The sequence below is a fragment of the Denticeps clupeoides genome, chromosome 2, assembly GCF_900700375.1.
Source record: "Denticeps clupeoides chromosome 2, fDenClu1.1, whole genome shotgun sequence".
Taxonomy (NCBI): domain Eukaryota; kingdom Metazoa; phylum Chordata; class Actinopteri; order Clupeiformes; family Denticipitidae; genus Denticeps; species Denticeps clupeoides.
In genome coordinates this window covers 33,999,320-34,019,163 of record NC_041708.1, presented here as the reverse complement: position 1 = coordinate 34,019,163, position 19,844 = coordinate 33,999,320, and the positions used below count along the sequence as shown (strand labels likewise).

General features: G+C 43.3%; 1 protein-coding gene across 2 annotated transcripts in view; it reads right to left on the bottom strand.

The window, feature by feature from the left end:
• LOC114784684 (early endosome antigen 1-like) overlaps positions 1–19,844 on the bottom strand; it is a 124,578-nt gene that overhangs the window by 10,906 nt on the left and 93,828 nt on the right. Inside the window, exon 23 of one of the 2 annotated variants that reach the window (XR_003748901.1) lies at positions 9,568–9,876. Coding sequence is in view for 1 of the 2 variants with exons in the window: in XM_028970255.1 (XP_028826088.1) it covers positions 9,864–9,876 (13 nt within the window). In the remaining variant the exon portion in view is untranslated. Of the gene's footprint in view, positions 1–9,256; positions 9,877–19,844 lie in introns of those variants that run through there. The other variant, XM_028970255.1, reaches the window with a different exon arrangement.

The window sequence follows — 19,844 nt, the reverse complement described above, 5'->3', positions numbered from 1 at the left end:
TTTAAGAGCAACGGCACTCAGGCAGGTCTTCAGATGGAACACCGTTCTGTTTATTCTCACACATCCACTCCTCCTCTGTTGTTCCCCCTTTTCCTCTCAGCCTGCTCTCGTGTCTTATTCAAAGCAGCGGTACAGTCTAAACACGCCACGCTGTTCGGCACACGAAGTCCTGCTGGACCTCTGAGTCATGCCTCATTCGGACACATTATCTCTCCTTGGACCCGTCTCTCACCCAGAAGGGTGAAGGGCTCTGCTTCTGTTCTCTATCAAACTGCGATAGACGTCTTCTTCTCTCCATTTCTCCTCCTTGTATCCCAACTTGGAAGCCCTCCCCCCTCCTCCCAATGTATTATCCTGGTGTTAGAAGAAGAGTTTTAAAGGGATGTCCATCAGGGCATGTCACTGCCTTCTTGTTAGAGTTTGGATGAGCGCTGCACCACATAACCAGGCCGCCAATCCAGCTTCGAACTGTGCCTACAACCATAGGAATACAGACAAGGGGCATCCACCATACATAATTATAATTGAATTAAATGTCATTATACATATTTTTTGTGTAATGAGAATTTAAAAAGTGTTTCGCACCATGATGAGTCCATCGCTGCCAAATTTAATTCAGATACAAGAAAGTAATTGCAGAATAAATGACAGTTTCTCTTCTCAACTAATTAGATGATGAACAGCAGCATGGTCAAGAAGTGCATACTGGCTGTTCTACACCATTAATGATAAAAAGAGAATTTAAGTCATATAATTAATTAAAGTGCTAAGATAAACACCAGTCTATTACGCCTAAATGAGCATGACAAAAAAGTGTCAATTCCATTCCAGAGTTGAAAGCAAAAGTTCAGTCACTTATTAAATACAGATGTAAAGATGCACGGTGAACCTTTCTTCAGTCAGACTGCACACAGTCAACATAAATTCTGACATAATAGAGTAGCACATGAAAGTGAAAAGTGAAAAAGTCAAAGTGAAGTGATTGTCATTGTGAAACACTGCAGCACAGCACACGATGACAAAAACGAAATGTGTCCTCTGTATTTAACCCGGCCCGGAGACCAGTGTAAGGGGACGACTCTTTGCTCAGTGGCACCTCATTGGCACCTTGGCGGCTCGGGATTTGAACTGGCAACCTTCTGTTTATGGGGACGCTTCCATAACCGCTATTCCACCACTGCACCAGTATTTTACATATGAATATATATATGTGTGTGTGTGTGTGTGTGTGTGTGTGTGTGTGTATCTGTTTCCTCCCATCACCCAAAGGCATGCACACTAGGTGGTTTGGTCACTCTAAATTGGCTTTAGGTGTGATGGTGTGAATGAGCTGTGTCTGCACCCACCCTGGGTGAGTGAGTCCCTGGCCTGTGCCCAATGTCCCAGGATGAGCTCCGGCACCTATGACCCTGATGTATTAAGTGGTTATGGATTGTGAATGAAAACAACAAACCCCAAATCCTCTCTTTTGAAACCCCTTGCGTCATGATACATTCGCCGTTTTTGGATTTATTTTAATTCTTTGATTAGCTAAGCAAAAGGGAAGTACATGCATACATATATTCATCTAGCTACTGTGTGCTTCAGGGCATCTTTGTGACACACTGTGAATAAACATCATCACTGGCCACATAATCCGTTCATGGTAATGCGCTTTTTATCAGGGACACCTAATGTTTACACTTTCTTTTTGCCGGCTCCATCAGAAAGGTAATAAAGAAAATAAATCACCCAGGGAGAGATATGAGAGGCGCTTAATTCCTGCTGGCTCTACAGCAGCAGACGTGGAGATGGTGTCGGTTTTTTATTTTTTCTACCTACATGGCGCTAGCCAACAGAGGGCAGCAGAAGAGAAGGCGGGAAGGGGAGGGAGATGAAAAGAAAGCGAGAGGAGGGCTGGGGGGCTTAGAGGTGACAGACTATGACAGCTGACAGAGAGAGACGTGTGCTTCACATTTGGACTGTGACGTGAACGGGTCTTTGTTAACACCGAGATTATACGTCCCAACATGCAAATCCTGTACATTAAATGATTTGTTACTCCTCTGCTGTAAATTATCGGGACACGTTCATCCTCGGTGCAAACATTAATAAGAGAAGCGTGTTTTTACCGAATGTTCGCTTTGGCCTAGACTTCCTGATGCAACCTAAATTCCTTTTTAAAAGTTTGCCCCTGCAGACGTCTTTCTCTGCTGTCCAAATGGTTGTTCTAAACCTCATCTATCGGCCAGCTGCACTAGCCGGCGGTGCCATTAATGTGACAGAGTGACGCATCCACGGCGAGATAATGAGTTAAGACCTCCCGTCTGTGCAGAGGCCGCGTGACACTGTCACAATCCAAAGGCCACTTTGATGTGCGGATCTGAGGGACACGGCGCAAGACAGAAGAACGCGGTCTGATCATCCCAATTGAGACGTAAACTGCGTTAGAGTGCACAGACGCTCATCATTCACAGGCAAATGAAGCAAGAAAAAATAAATGCAGGGTGCACGCTTACTCCTTTCCATTGAGGGCAAAAGTGCCCGGATGTCTGCGGCATCGGACTCAGAGCCTGAATCCTGGCAATTTTTCAAAAATTCAGTTGACAAGTGTGGCTGGAAGTGTTTTTCCCTCTCTGCATTTGCATAATTTCATGCATATTTTATAGCCAAGCATTACATCTTTTAGCAGTGGTCACATTTAATTTCGAGGACTTTGTAAAACGTAGCATTTGTTTTAATAAATTATTCTGCTACTACACAACTAGAGAGAGGTTTCGAGTGCATATTAAGCAAACGCTAAGGATGATTTTTTTTTTTTTTTAATCCAACACGTGCACACATCCTGTTCTTTATTAAAAATTCAATATTACATGCGTGTGTTTCCATTATTATAATTACTATTTCATGAAGTGCTGTAATTAAAGCGAGTTGTAAAGCGTGCTCTACCCCTCTCCTACTTCTACCTGAGTCCCTAGGCGCTCAGCCTCTACCTGTCGTCAGGATCCAACAACCAGGAAAGGAGAAGTAAAGGGAGCACACACTCCATAACTCTGCTGATATTAGAGGAACAAGCTGAGCTAATCCCCAACGGAAAGCCGATTCCTGCAGAGCCAATTCAAATTAGCAGAGTAGTGAATGCATCTACTTAAAATTAGCAGAATCGGCAGGCGGGCGTGCAGGATTTTGCAGTAGACCTTTCAGAAAAAAAGGCAGAGAGACAGAAACATCAGAAATGTGGTGACTGCCTTGGGCTAACAAACTTTCCTTGGCCCGCTGCTTTGGCAGCGCGTAATGATCGTTCCCATGCAATATGTGCATTGTGCTTAACATGACCCATGTGAAAGGAATAGTCGTGAAAGATGAAAAAGGAGGCGGTGGTGGGGTGGAGGAAGGGACAATTGCAGCGTCTGCGGTCGGGCGCCCTGCCAGCAGTGACCGCGATCACCCACCCACTCCTGGCGGCGCAAGTGCACCTTATTCATAACTTACATATCCCCAGCTATTAAAGCCTGGGCCCCTGCCAAGCCAAACTTCTCAAGCGTGCCAGAATCTAATGCCCTTTTTGATATGTGGTCTAGAAACCACTGAGGGCCCGGTAGGGTCCACTAAACTCATATCGCTCACGGGACCATCTAGACGCTCTGCCGCTGCTCCCATTCATATGGTGATATGGCGGTAACACTGCAACACCACAAACATTCGAGGCACATTATGTATGCAAAAAGGGGGCCATTAGGGAAACAAGGCGAGTGACAGCACGGGGGAAACACCCTGGGCGCGTACACTACAGAAATGGACCCGATGGAGCCACTGAGGGTGCATTTTTGGCCCTGGATGGAGTTCTCCGTCAGGGTTTGTCATTTTTCCCGTCAAGTGAAATGAGCAAATGTTTCACGGGCAGTTTTTTTTTTTATAAGGCTGTCTAAAATGAACAGACGGGGTACATTTTTTGTCCTCTAGTGAACATTTCAATCTCTGCCACTTGAAAAAAAAAGTCTTTGTGGTGAGGTCAGATTTTTCAGTTGTGATCTGGGTCCTCATCGCCTTCATTGCTGTTCTGCAGATATCGGCCGGGGACATCAGTGTAGCGCAGATACGGATCTCGTGCCCCATCCCTGTTCTTTACCGTGTGAGTTCAGCACGGTATCTAAAGACAGTTCACAGATATTTGATTATCTATGATACGCTGTAAAAAAAAAAAAAAAAAAACTCACCCCGATTCAAATGACACCCATTAATGCCACAGATTCACATCCTTAATACCTTAAATGATGCCATGCTACAAAGTGAAGCATAAGTGTAGGGAACGTTTAGCTAGACAATATGAATTTTGAAGTTTGAAGGAAAAGATAGTCTTAATAAAAGGATTTAGCGACATGGTTAGTTTCTATTCATAATCTGCCTATTAGCACTAAACTATTTTCAATTCACAAAACCATGACAGGGACACTATTAGTGGCAAACTCTGAGAGCTGAGGCTTATGTCCCTAGAGAATTTTTTTTTTATTCTCTCCCTCCTCCAAGCTCCCTTTTTAAAACCCATTTGAACATCCCCGGCAAGATAACAAAGACAGAGAGGACTGTAAGCACAGATACTGTGTTAATAGGTGTGAAATTTTCATTGCGAGTCAAGAGCAGACTTTATTGGTGCAAACTTTCAAAGATACACATTTGATTGTAATTCTACCGACTGTCACGCTGGATTGCCTTGCTTGTCACTTAATGGGGTGTAAAAGTGAGGGCCGTAATTGCATTTGTAAATACATGACACTCCTTCCATGAGAGCCTCAGTGAGTTCACCATTTTTTTTTTTTTTTTTTGCTGTGGACTTTATTTTTGGAGCTCATCTCTTTGTTGTGATATCCAAGCATCTGAGCCAAGTGTAAGCCTGATGAGTGTGTGTGCTGTGGATTTTGGGTTCTGCCCCAGCCTGCCTCCAGGGCAAACGGATTATGCCAAAGTTGAGTTTATGAGTTGACACTATTAAATCAGGAATAATTAAGCATAAGCACCAAAAGCACCGTCATTGCCTTATTCCATCTTAAAGAAAAATGGAAGTGTGAAGACTAGTCTTTTTTGTTGTGGTGGATAAGGTGCACTTTTCCGCACAATGAGTCTTGTGTTTGGTTTGTACTCAGCATGACTATAGTTTTCTAAGACCAATTTGGTGAATATTTCAAATATTGGGCACTATTTTCAAAAGTGCAGAGCTATGAATTAGGCTCGTTCGCTAGTGTGGATTTAAATATCTTAACAGAACGATCAATAACAAGAAACAAAAACCACCTTTAATCTTTTTTGCATGCGTGACACATTGTCAGGCACAGGTTTAAATCATCTAGAACAAGGGCGAAGCATGCGTTAGGGCTGGCAATCATCTGGCTCATCCCATTTTAAGATCTGTTTATGAAATCAATCACAAATGATTGTGTTCTGGCACACAAAATAATTACAAAAAGAGTATTTTTTTTCTCAGTTCTTTTCTTAGTGCCAGTTTGAAAATAGTGTCCACAGATACAAGAACAGTTTCTCACAATGTCACCAAACCGCACTAAGGCTCGGTATTAATATTTTCTGAAAATATTGCAGCTCTTTTTTATTCTTGACAGAGATCCTGAATATATCTACCATTTTAAAGCAGACAATGGCGCATACGCTGAGAGTCGCGCATCCTTAAATACATTCATGCAATGGCTGCCGTCGTTCAAGCACTGGGCTGTTATTGTTGGTCTGTCACATGATATTCCGGTTGGATGTTTCAGACCCCATTAAATATCAGCTATATAAGCCACAGCATCTCTGTCTCTCGCTCCCTCTCCCCTGTCGCTGTTGTCAAATCCAGACATCAGCAGGCTATCAGAGATTCTGACCTCACTTGACACCTTTATTTTGTCTTCCACGGGACAGAGATTACATCGGCTGCCATCTTTCATAGCCCGTATGCTAATGGGGCCTTGGGTTTTGAGCGGGCAGAAACAAAAGCTCAGAGTTGATGGTGTGTGTTGTGGGTCTTATTCTGGATGGTGCGAGAAGTCAGGGAAGAATGAAAGAGAGACAGAGAGAGAGAGAGCGAGAGAGCGGGAGAGAGGGGTTTATTGGGACGGATTTGAAAGGGACCTGCCCCCGTTTTGCATTTCAAACGGGGCACCATGTGGACACGCTGGCCCAGACGCCTTTCTTGGTCAGCCGCAATTAGGCGAGCGCACCGCATAGAGAGCCTGGATGTAAGCAAAGGATTAATTTGTCAGCGTTGATAACAAACAGGAGGTCCCGGGCATCATTAACAAAAGTGAATTTTATTATTATTTTTTTTTTCTTCCCTAACGTGAAGAAGGGGGCTCCATTTGTCTCGTCCCATCTACCCCTGAAAGGACTCAGGGGAGATTTCCTTATTCAGAGAGAATCTTTCAAGGTTGAATAAAAGAAATGGCGGTGGGTCCCTGGGAGAGGGAAGTGATCATCATTTTCACCTTCAACTCGGCTTTGATGTGGCAGAGTCAATTTTTAATCAGCCGCCATCAGGCTGGGCTTCATTTCTCCTTACAAAGTCCTATTACTCTGCCACTTTCTGGAAGGAGGTGATAAGGACAATGCTCTCCTTTCTCCCTTCATAGAGCTCCACGTATGATGAGTCCCTTTGGAGAGGCTTGATAAAAAAAAAAAAAAAAAAAAAGAGGGGGTGAACATGTTGGGATAAAGGTCACTTCTCCTTCAGGGTTAACCCTTTCTCCACAGAGCTGCTGTACTGGACTGTGACGAAGGAAAGCCGCATTCAGCAGAAGCTGAAGGGGTTAAACAGATCTGTGGTGTCCAGAGCCCCCCTGCAGTGCTCAGACGTGGCACTGGGGCCTTTTGTTTTGATCCGGGACGGTTATTGTCTGATAGAGTCTCACATGAACTACCTGAGCACAAATACATTACATGTTCGGGTTCAGGTAAAAAAAAAATTAATATAAAACAGCTCCCCCTCTTACAAATTCAGCCCTAACCTGGATAAGCCGGCGCTGCGCTCGCGCCATGCTAATCAGGCCCAGCTCTGTTCCAGACAGCCTCTCCCTGCATGACTCCCTCGCCTCAAAACGAGCGCCATCCATGACCCTGTTCAGAGGGGTCATGTTCAAATACCTACGAGATGCAGTAAGCAATCAGCGCAGACCACCCCGGCCCGAGCCGGGCCCAGACAGACATCTCTCAGCCCTAATTTACAGTCCAATCAGGTGCACATGTTCCTCATATATCCTCATATATATATTCTCCCTTCTTCCAATCTTAAAAAGCCAATTTGAGAAGTGTACTGATGGCTTATGAGAAGCGCGGTGCTCAGCCTCCGGAATGGCTAATGTTCATAATGTTCCTTTAAAAAAAAAAAAAAAAAAAAGGACAAGATTGTTATTAACATTCATTTTCATTTCCTGACAATTTAACATTAGATATTATGTATTCAAATAACGAGAAATAACTGCAGTGAAGCTCATTGCCTCCAGTGCCGGGCCATAATATTTTAAACGCGCTCCATGAAGAGAAAATTTACATTTCCGTTCTTGTAAGACCCTTAGAAATTTTATAGCAGGGTTTTGGTTCCCCACTACGAAAATAATCCACAGACCTCTCGTTCTGTAACAACATCCATTTGGCCAGGACCAATTAAATTTTTTGATAAAAGTTTACAGCACTAGAAGACCGCACGTGATCATGGCCTCGAAAAACGTCCACACGGGGTACGGCACCGCGGACGGATTGTAGTGACGTATATGGCTCGGTTTACGGGCGGAAGGAAAGTGCTCACATGCGCCGCAGCTTTGATAATACCAGCTGCTGAAAGCGGGAACGTAATTACCTTACTGAAATGGATTAGACTTTGGGGAATTATGGGGGCGAAAGTGGTGTTTGCCGGTGTCCGTGTGTCTTGTCTTAATCTCATTTGAGACCCCCCTGGCACTCAAGGTGAGAAAATGAGCCCATATGCTAAAATGCATCGGAGAGCCCTGGAGATTTCATTTCGCCACTGGAGCGAAATAATGCACCATAATCACTGTGGTAATTGTCAACATGCCGTATGGCTTCAGAAACAACAAAAAAATCGGCTTATTTTGGGAGCAACTGAAAAAAAGAAAAAATACCGAATTGCAATATTTTAGGAGCACCATCATTTTTCCAGGAGACCACACACGCCACAACCACATGTTCATTAAGTCCAATTATGGCAGGGAGTCGGGGACGAGGAGAGTCCCGGCCCCGATTTCTTTCGGATGAAAAGTGCAAGCTGCGTCGGAAATTAGAACTCGTGTTGGTTGAATGGGAGGGAGGGAGCGGGGCTGGGTGGGGGTCCGAAATTAATCCTTCCACCGAGCCAAAAACGAGCTAAGAGCACATGAAAAGCCGGCTTCACCTCCGAAAAAAAGCCTCGCCGGCTCAAACGGCAACAACAAATGATCATTCCCATCATTGTTTCCCAGGGTTCCTTTCTTCCTACCACTTGTGGCTTGAGCTGCGAGTCATAAAAAGCCCGTGGTCTCACTTCTAATGGCTGCGCCATGGATGTGAGAATATATATGTGTGTATGTGTGTGTGCTCGCACATTAAAAAGCGAGTATTTTTAACTGTGACAGAGCAAATGACTAATACCGCTAACAAGCCCTGCCTTACCTCATTAAAATGTATAATCCTTGTTTTTTTGTGCTTCGAGAAAAAAAGGAAGAAGAAGGAGAAGAAGAAGAAGAAAAATGTCAGTTGCTTAACGCGGCACATTCAGTCTCTGGGATTTACTAACAGTCTCTCATTAACACGGCAAAAAGGGTCGTCTTTCTCTAGAGGAGAGGCATTTCAAAGAGCGAGCTTAAAGGTCTCCTTGTTTAGCCAACATGGCCTTGTCGCCGCCCGTTCCCCGGGCTTTTAAAATTCCGCGGCCTTTCGCCGGGCACCGCAGACACTCCGCCGCTGGAGAAAGCGCGTCTCTACGAGAAGGGAGGGAGCAAATCGTTGTCTTTGCATGGCGCCAGAGAAGGCCACCTCGTGCCACGCGTGATTATTTGTTCGGCTGATTTCTAAATAATGGCTCGTGGGGTGCCGCGGACACAACACTGAGCAATAAGTCACACTCAAACCCAGAATAAACCCAGTGAAAGTGTATTACATCCCTGAATTACTCCTTTGTTACAGGTACTTAAAAAAAAAAAAGTAGGTTCTGTATGTTTGACAAATGACCGTATCGTCCCCCAATCAACAATTCACATCAGAAATATTAATTAGCGGGAACGCAGCGCTTTAAGTGACAGGTGAAGAATGGGTGCGCGGTGCAGCGACACAAATGCACAGTGTGTGTGTGTGCGTGTGTGTGTGTGGCCGCCCCACCATGATTCATTTCCTCACTTATTTATGAGCGGAATCACTGAGGAACAGATGAGGGCTCATTTTGTGTGTAAAATATATGGGCCTGGACCTTCCTGCACACACTGCAGGAACAAATATTTCACTGACCGCCAACAATGGACGAATTAAAAATGCCGCTCACACACACACACACACACACACATACACACACAGAGTAAAATGAAAAGCAATGAAATGACAAATATCCTTGTGTACCCAGAGGGGGTGACTCTCCCTCGGTCCTTTATTCGTAATGCTTCTGAGAAGTACAGACACCTTCCCGGCCACAGGTTGGGGTGGTGGAGTCAAAGATCAGGAGCTGAGGTCTGTAGGGACCTGGCCTTGGGCTGTAGGGTTGCTTATTCCGCTTCGACGGGGCGATCCCCCTGGAGCTGAACTTGTCGGGGCCACCGGCCAGGCGCCCTCCGTCTGGGCCGAAGTCTGGGAGTCGCACCCCTGGGCGTGGCGCAGCTCTGGGCCTCGGCTCCAGCTGCGGTCCTGCAGCTCACAGCTCAGCACACTCTGCTGTGGGAGACAGGGCGTCATGTTAACAACTCTGTTGATGCAATTAAAGCCCATTCGGCCTAATTAAGCTGCGGGTCTGAGCCCTCCTGGGTCGAAGGAGCAGGCAAGCCAAAGAAAGAGCGAGTGATATTTACTGAGTTGGCTGCCCACTTCCCCAGATTTTCTGTTTTGTTTTCTCATGTTGCTCGAATGTGCGTGGAGCAGTATTGAAGGCTGGAATTGGCGTTTCTTCGCCTCATTGCTTTGTACCGACAGCGGAGCCTGTCCTCAGACTCCCAGCTGCCAGGGGAACGCGGTGTAAATTGTTATAAACACATCAGCACGAACATGCCTGGCATTTAAAAGGGATTAATTGATGGCCGTTCCATGCTGGAAGCATTTCTCATGGCTGAAGTTGTGCGCGGTGGCAAAAATGCAAATGTGACGTATGATCTGTTGTCTCCGAGGACCCACTGTATGAATATTTAGCTGAGTTAGCTGATTTGCTTTGCCCGCTTTGAGGCGACACCAACAGCTGGGCCACCGCTGCCACACTATCATGGTGGAGGAGTGTGAGGTAAGGGAGGGGCCTGAGGATGGTGAACCCAAGGAAGGCTGCAGGCTGGACGAGTGCTGAAAGACTGGCTGGAATTTTCACCAGGATTTTCCCCGTCACAAGCCACTGTCCCATCCTGCCTGAAGTCCTCCACCATTGTTCCACTGCCTAAACAATCCAGCACGAACAGTCTGAATGACAACCGCCTAGTGGCACTCACACCTGTCATCATGAGATCAACTGAGGATGCCTGACCACAGCACTCCACGCTGCCCTGACCCACCTGGAGCAGCAGGAGAGCTACGCTAGACCACCCTCTCATTCAATACCATACTCCATCAACGACAGGTGTCCAAACTGGCAGATCTGGGACTTCGATCTTTCACCTGCAGCTGGAAACTGGACTCTCTGGGAGCGACCTGCCCAGCCTCAGCACAGGGATGCAGCAGGGGTGCGTGCTCAGCCCGCTGTCCCTGTAACTACTGATTGTAAGTCACTCTGGATAAGGGTGTCTGATAAATGCTGTAAATGTATCATGAACTAAAACCCAACAAGTGTGAAGAACTTGATGCATCTTTCCCAAAAAGACTCATGGCTGTATTAGATCAAAAGGGAGCTTCTACTAAATTCTGAGCAAATGGTCTGAATAAGACCATGTGATATTTCAGTTTTTCTTTGTAAATTAATCAGCAATTTGTCAACATGGGGTGCGGTGTGTGTGTTAATGAGGAAAAAATTAACTTAAATGATTTTAGCAAATGCCTACAAAAATTTTGCCACTGTATTACCCACTGTATTATTTTTGTGTATTCCTTCCAGTGTAATTTGTATATATTCAGTTTACTGCTACTTTATGTGTTTGTTATTAAGTCTTTCTTATTTCCTGTCTTAACTATTCCTCATACAGAGCCGACTGCACTTAAAATGTTATTGCTCCTTGACAAGTGACAATGACAAAGATATATCTTATCTTTTCTTATCTCACATGCATGGAGGCCACATTACAGTGTAATTTCCACATGAAAACAACCAATTTAGCCGATTAGAGCAGTCAATTTAAGCATCCTTTCCAGAGTTAGCCATGAAACAAAACAAATTACTGTTCCAGGATGTGATTAGATGCCAAGCGCAATCACCGCAGACATTTTAAGTGCTACGGCTAATATGAACCATTCTGAGAATAGAGGTAGTGGGGGGTAAACATCATTATACTTGATCTGAGTACCACAATTATTCCAAGTATGTAAGTGCTGTATATAAAAACAGTCTAATGAAAATGGACAAATACCTTTTTAAACAGGTATTTAGTGCTGTATATGGTTTATTGACTGAGCCACTTTACCATATTAATGTTTGGTAATGCTAGAGCAGGATTTAGAGACATTGTACCACATCAACAGCTACTCTTTATACCTTAGCTGACCAGTCCTGAGGTCAAGATTAGGACAATTTAGTGATTTAGTGGGTAATTACTTGTCTCACCCAAAATCTTTGACTATGTTTAAAATGGGAGGTGTGATGATCTCTAGCACAACCTACTTCCTTATTTCAAACTATCAATACATCACAAGCTCAAAGGAGCCTAAGACGAGTTGCCCCAATACCTGATTATTTTGAAGATATGACAAAAACAAGGATGGTGATTTGAGTATTAGGTTTGGAAACTCTTGAAAACTCTTTAAAACTCTTCTCTGAGCTTTAACTGCATATCTAAAGCGTCTTAGTAGAAGAAATGTGCCAATAGTGGCCCTGTACTCATGCACACAAGCCTGTGAGGCTAAAGGAGGGCTGGCCTCAGTACAGTAATAGGACACACACCTTGCCTGTCTTGGTGGACCGCAGGCCTCCATGGAGATTGTGTGTTTACAGGGGAATCCCTGGCTGTGAAGGCTGCTGGGAGATGTGTGTGGCAAGCACTCCAGGTCCACTGGTAAAAAACAAGGCCGTGCCAAAGGCCATAAAACTCCAGGCTTCCAAAACAAACCCTCCTCGAACCCATTACACAATAAACCCCGGTTAAGGGGGAAGACAAAAAAGGGGGGAAGAGTGGTGGCTCTGCAGCCATATGCTCATCAGCTTTGTGGAAACCGCAGTCCATAAATGATTTCTTAGACAGCTCAGTCTGGGATCAGATGGTGGGGGCGGGGGGTGGTTGCGTTCCATAGTGCTCTCTTGACATATGGACCGCAATCTTGCAAGAGACAGGCCTGTCACCAAGCCCCATTGCCATCAGAAAACCTCCAGACACCCAGGCCCCCCTCTGCACACAAGTTCACAGGAAGTATAGCGCGATGAGGCAAACATTTTTCATTTGGTGACGCATTAAGACAGGATCAGGATTAAGACAGCAGTGCTTCTCTTGAAGTGAGTGTCATTGTGATACACTGACGCACAGCACACGGTGCACACAACGAAATGGGTCCTCTGCTTTTAACTCATCACCCTTGGTGAGCAGTGGGCAGCCATGACAGGCGCCCGGGGAGCAGTGTGTGGGGACGGTGCTTTTGCTCAGTGGCTTCCTTAACCAATAGGCCACCACTGCCCCTCTTTCGTCCCATATGAAGTCTTTGCACAGCACCCTTCACCACACCTCAAACAGGCCATCCATTACCAGGCCTAATTAGGGCCAGTGGAGACGGCCATTACTGGACTAAATCAAAAGAGCAGTGATGTGAGGGTGCGGTGTTGCCACATTGACAGAGGCTGTTAATGAACGGTGTGAGGCTGTGAGGAAAGGTTAAACGGCATCACCAACACGCCATTCCTCCAGCTTTATATTTGCATAATGATTTCAAAACCTGAAGGCATTGCCTTCAAATAATCTGAGTCCATAACGACTGAAATTACAGAAATTGCACAGTGACTCACCGCATCACCAATAATTTTTGCCACAAACTCAGTTACTTTCAAAAGGAAATCACACATTTGTGATGCTCGTGTGATCTTCTGCAGGCGTTGGTTGAGATCTGGTGACTGAAGGTGTGCATAATTTTTTAAGAATGCATCCACTTGACAGGGGCATTATCGTTATGGCATCATCAACCAATCCACACGGATCAATGCGATCGCTCACGATCACTTTGAATTGAAGCTTCAAATGTGATTTTGAGTTTTACACATGTTCATGAAATTGAACTACAAAAATTGTGTTTTTGCTCTGTGGTGATTATTAAAGAAGTCTTCATCAAACCAATCAAGTTCCTTTGAGGAAGGGACCCTGTTGTTTCTGGTGCAAAAGAACTTCATCCGTTCCCTGGTTTGTGACACCCCCTCCCCCAACTGTCATTAATGTGTCATTGGAGATTCTAATTAACTTTGCATTCAGAAGGACAGCTTCATTTTCTTCATCTTGGGAGGGATCGTGGACATCGCTTAATTATGAGGCAGCTAATGATATATTAAAAGCCTTTAAAAGCAGCTACTGCCTAGCCTGCGCCTTTTTATATATATATTTTTTATTTCAGCTGAAGCAAGAGAACACAGACAAAAACATCTGAAAACAGGAGTCCAGTCAGACCTCAAAAAACTAAAGAAGTTTTATATGTCAGTAATAAATGCAAGACACTTAGGAACATTTTTCTTATCATGTGACTAGTATCATCTATTAATATTAAATATTATTATGTTCATATTAATATCAACTAAAATAAATAAACAAGTAGATTTGGAGGGTGAAATATATACTCTGAAGATGAAGTATTGGTTTATATATATATATATCATGTATTTTTAAACAGCTGCAAACAGCACTGAAATTGTGTTTCAGTGAATTTATTACATGTAATAATATGAAATCAACAGTGCAGTAGCAGGAATTGGAGAGTACCAATTACAAGCACAAAAGAGTCTAGTTTTCTTTATTTTACACCAAACATCAACTACATTCAATCTATCTCACCCTGCTGACAAAGGAACAGGAATTACACTCGGTTATAAATAGCAGCTAAAAAAATTAGGGATCAAATCTTGTCTGACTTTATTCTACACCAGCAATCTATGCAGATTAGACAGGGGCAATTTAGCCTCTCCTGCCACACTCATTTTCCAAGCATTATGGCAGAATGAAGTAAGACATTTCATTATTATTTAGACCGGGACAGAGATGTAGGGAAGTTGCTGAATATTACCTTGATTTTTTCCCCCTCTGCCCGAATGTAGTCATTATTTCGAACATCTTAGTCCAAATCAATATCAGTAATGATTCATTCCTTTGATTAAGAGGAGACTCCATCTGTAGGTGTCAGGTAATTACCGCCATGACCCCTAATGAGAATATATCAGTCCCGTTCCTGTCTTCCCTTGTGCCACGGCTCCATAATCACTTCCCGTGCGGCACTTTTTTTTTCAGTGTCCCTGAACAGTGTCACTTGTTCAGTCATATGGTGCTACGGCAGCCTGAAGGACAAAGACCTTGCCGGCCCCAATGGTATGGATTATCTCTCCTACGCCATGCCAGGACAGCGCCTGCAGACCAATGCCAACATACACGCCGCGCTCGCCAAAGTCCTGACAAAAATTTGTTGTTGATGGATTCTTACTTACACGGGGACACTACGCTGTGAGACACTGATATGCTAGAGAATATATGGGATTTTTTGTGCACTTTTTTGATTTCTGACCAGTCCTCTGAAAGGTATTCTGCTGTGGCACAGAAAGCTGATAAATAGTAGCATACCTTGTTGGGTTTAGAGCTTTGAGTTTTTATCACAGCACGCCATTTCCCACAGCTGTCATATATAAATAGCCAACATTGTATTGATATACTTCCCTCCGTCAATTTCTTGAAAGAAAAATCATTTACCGGCAAGACGTCAGTCTTTTTTTCCTTTTTTTAAAGATAAGATTTGTTTTCTTTTTGCCTTTTATCTGAGGAAGTGAAATGGCTTTTGGTATCTTTTTGAAGTCAGAGACTTGAAGGCTTCTTCATCGTTTCAAATCAAACAGCAGGTAGCCCATCACAGAGCTTCATACCGGGGGTTGGAAGAGAGGGGTGGACTTTTGGAGAGCAGTGTGGTTTCAGCTGGCAGTTTAGGGCCACACAGCACTTACCGAAACTCTGCTAAGCCTTTTAACCAAAAAGGACTCGCAAGTAGGCATGGCTGTGTGTTCATCAGGGTTATGGAGTCACCAATGTACTTCAAGCATTAGCCACTATCAGTGTTGCCTGCTGGTCCTGTTGGGATTCAAGCCCCAATATCGATTTATGATCTAAGCTACACTTACCTTTCTGTAGAAAACTCCATGCTCCAGTTTTAATGGAGCCTGAACCTACAGCTGAGCAGTATATGAAAACTTACAATAAACTTACAGTTCTTACATTATATGCAACATACTGAAAACCTAATATGCAAAATAATGGAAAATTGCCATGGGCCACATGGTGGCGCAACGGCTTGTGTTCTTACTTCCCCATCCTTTTCCCATGTTTCTTTGAGTTCCTCTAGGTTCTCCAGTTTCCTCCTGCCAAACAAGGCATGCACACAAGGAGCATTAGTATTTCTAAACTGGCAATAGGTGTGGGCTCTGGCTTCTCTCACCCTGATATGGATTGAGTGAGTATTGTATGCATATGAATTTCATGTTTTCGGAATAATTAGCTGGTTAGAGATAAACCGATGCATTATGCCAATGATTCAAATTAATACGACGACCTGCAAGAACTTTTGAATTATCATTGTGGTAGATTTACAATGTTATTAATGTTAGCAACAAAGAGGATGTTCTTATCATACTTGTTGGTCGATGAGAAGGACGTTTTCCAAGTCCACTAAAAGTTTTCTCTGCATGGCCTTGATTCTGCTAAGGCTACAGGAAACCAGGAAACAAGAGGAAGAAATGGTTTAAGGCACAGTTCATCAAAAGGTACGCACTGAGACAGAAGCTCTCAGGACAACATTCTCACAGACATTTTAATGATTCTATTAGCATTTTCATGGATTACAATTGAATGGATACTTTGTAACCTTGTTTTCAAAAATTATACCTCAAAAGAACCCAAATGGCATGGCTATTAAAAGTGGCTGTGCTATATAACCAAATGTGGGGCACGAAGAAGGAGCACATTAAACTGAGAAATTTGGAATGATAACGAGGAGATTCTTAAAGATATTTTTTACTATCTATTAAAATGCCTTACAAATGACAAATGCTTACTCTAATGTTCCAGATCTTTAAAGAACAAGAGACAGCCATTTAATTAATGACGTGCAGTAACGATACACAAAATGCAACCTTTTCTTGCAGACTTTTAAGCATCCCAGTTCATGCCTAGATGAGCGTGTCCAGTTAAAAGAAGCATTAGCATGCAACTTTCAAAATACTTGTTTTTATGACCTCCGTGATCAGCCCATGAATTTATTGCCTATTAAAATGACCTCTAACATAAATTTTCTTGTAAAGAAAAAACTAAAATCCTTTTTCAAGTCTTTAAAAAAAAGCGCTGGATGGAAAGAAGTCAATCATGCTTGAGTTGCATGATCCATCGCAAGCCTAATAGCCTCCAGTTCCCCCACACAACCACTCTCCATTAGCAGTCCCTAGTCTCTTAAGAACGGAAAAAACGCAAGTTGCTAGGAGCCAATTATAAAGATTTATATAATAAAACTGGCCTAAATGTCAAAACACTTCTTTATAAACCGTTTTTTTTTTAATAAATTTATATACTTTGCATACAAACAGGGTAACAAGGTAGTTCAGAGGTTAGCATTATGGTCTCACACATGCAAGGTCATGAGTTTGAATCCTGGCTATGGTTTTTGTGTGAGTTTTCATGCTCACCCTGTGTTGTCCAATCTAACAGAAGCGCTGCTGTAGCTTAAATGGAAAGGTGACATTTAGGTTTATTGTGTATGATCTGTATCCACTGCCAAAAGCTACAATGGGCATATGAGAATCAGAACTACAGTTACATTTACAGCATTTATCAGACGCCCTTATCCAGAGCAACTTACAATCAGTAGTTACAGGGACAGTCCCCCCCTGGAGCAACTTAGGTTTGAGTGTCTTGCTCAGGAACAAAATGGTAGTAAGTAGGGTTTGAACCTGGGTCTTCTGGTTCATAGGCAAGTGTGTTACCTTCTAGGCCACTACCACTGATATTAGATCATACTAGATCATACATCCAGAACTAGATCATTGAGCAATAAGCTCTGACTAATCACATTTTTTTATACATCATGCTGAAACCTTATGTGCACTAATCTGGAGCCACATAAACATTGTTGCTGACCAAATACACCGCTTCATGGTCACAGTATTCCCCAATGCCCTCTTGAGCCAAGGTGTTAGGAGGTGGGTGGTAGTAGCCTAGTGGGTAACACTCACCTATGGACCAAAAGACCCAGCGTCAAATCCCACTTACTACCATTGTGTCTTACTACTGAGTGTATCCATGGGGACTGTCCCTGTAACTACTGATTGTAAGTCGCTCTGGATAAGGGCACCTGGTAAATGCTGTAAATGTAGATGGGTTGCCTTGAGCGTCTGTGAGAGTTATAGTACCACCTCACAAGTCTCAAGGTGTCTATGGGTGGCCCTCCCTTCATGGATTAGAACTGTTTTGGTGAAAAAAGGCGGACCTGCTCATTATGTTGTACAGCTTAAATAATTCTAATGAGAGAACATTATTCATAATTATGACTGTCAATAACATGCACATTTCAGCTACAAGAAAAATATTACGTTTCAATATTACGTTCAGGCAAGACCATTCCATGCTAGGTCTATCAGCCAAAGCTGAACCCCGTGGTTTGCAATAACCATTGTCTCAATAATGAACCGTTGCATGCAAAAGCGTGTTAATTGCATCCTGCCAGTGAATCACACCAAATACTGCTGGAAGTTTGAGATTTTTATTAGGATAGTAAAAAACATTTTCTGAAAAAATTCGTTGTCCCTTTGAAAGCCAGATGAGGATGAGCTCTGTCTCCCGTTTCCATCATTTTAAACAGGCTTTTAATTGAAAACATTTTCCCCATATTTATTAAAGTAGAGTGTAATGGGCCATGGGGGTATAAAGATAAGAAAATAAGAAATTATTACCACATGCAGAGTTTTAACGATTATCCACCTAGAACATGCTATAAGTCTCTTTAATCAGTAACGAAAGGCAAAGGTGAAACTCTGAAATGAATCTCTGGGCTGGCTAAAAGAACATATGTACAGAAGATGTGGAGTACAGTACAAGGAGAGATATAAAACGCCTGCCGTGTTTACACAAGCCGCTAAATGCTGTTATACTGTCAACACTCTGAGCGTCGTTCATCACGTCGGGGCAACGTAGGCTTTTCACTTCCCAAAAACTCCAATCAGCACCCTGTAATTCTGCTAATTAGCCTGAGATTTACAGACAACTTGACTAGATTACGAGAGCCGAAGCCCAGTGTTTACAGTAATCCGAGGTTGTAATCACTTGCCGTTCGCTAATTAAGAGCAGATAATTGTGGCGTGATTTAACAACCTTCTGGTGAAGCCTACAAATTGTTCCTGGCAGCCTGGCGTGCAGAAGTGCCTCTGAAACAGGAGCCTAGCTGTGGTATCTAACACGTGCAAAGCTCCCCAGCCTTTGAAGGCAAGGCTGATCATGACTGCTGCGGTGAAGGCCCAGCGTGAACCTCTGTTTACATGCAAAAAAGAGCCAAACATGATTTAAAATCATGATATCTGTAAAAGTACACAAGGAATGGTTTATCAGGTCTTGTATACATTGAGCATGGCACACCAGTTGGATTTTACACAGAAACCTTTAAGAGGAATTTATTTACACAGCAATTATTTTGCATGCTTATTGCCTAGGAATAGCAAAGAAATCAGTACAATCCCATTTTTAATATAATCTTCAGCAAAAACATGTTGAGCACTGAGCACATGAGCACTGGCACCTGCAGTATTAGGCTTCTGCAGCATGCCCCAAAATGCTGATTAATAATGCATTTACTCCAATAAATGTGACGATTATGAGCTAATTTTGGCAGCTAACTCTGATATGCGCCCGCAGATAAGAACTTACATCTGCATGAAGGTAATATTGGAATGAGTATGTGGATGTATAACTGACAACAGGAGTCTCAAGGAGGAGCTTGTAAAGAATAGTAATGAGGTTCCTTCACTCCGTTGGTGGCACGTTGCTTTAAAGAGGAAGACCCCGGATGAAGCGTCTTTTTAAGGCTGTATAATGATATCATGTTGACATATGAGCTCGGGAGCAGTGCTCCCCCCAAAAAAAATAATATGACTTATCTATTCTTATACAGTCTATATTACAGAAAAAAAAAGACAGTAATGAAAATGAGGCATAATGAACCTGAGCGGGAGATGATACATTCGGAATGGAAGGTGTGAGGCTTCATTGGCTCCCCTTATCTCAATTTTGATTATTTCATTCAGTCTATCTGAATCTAATCGCCGGATCTATATGAATAGCATTTTCTCAATT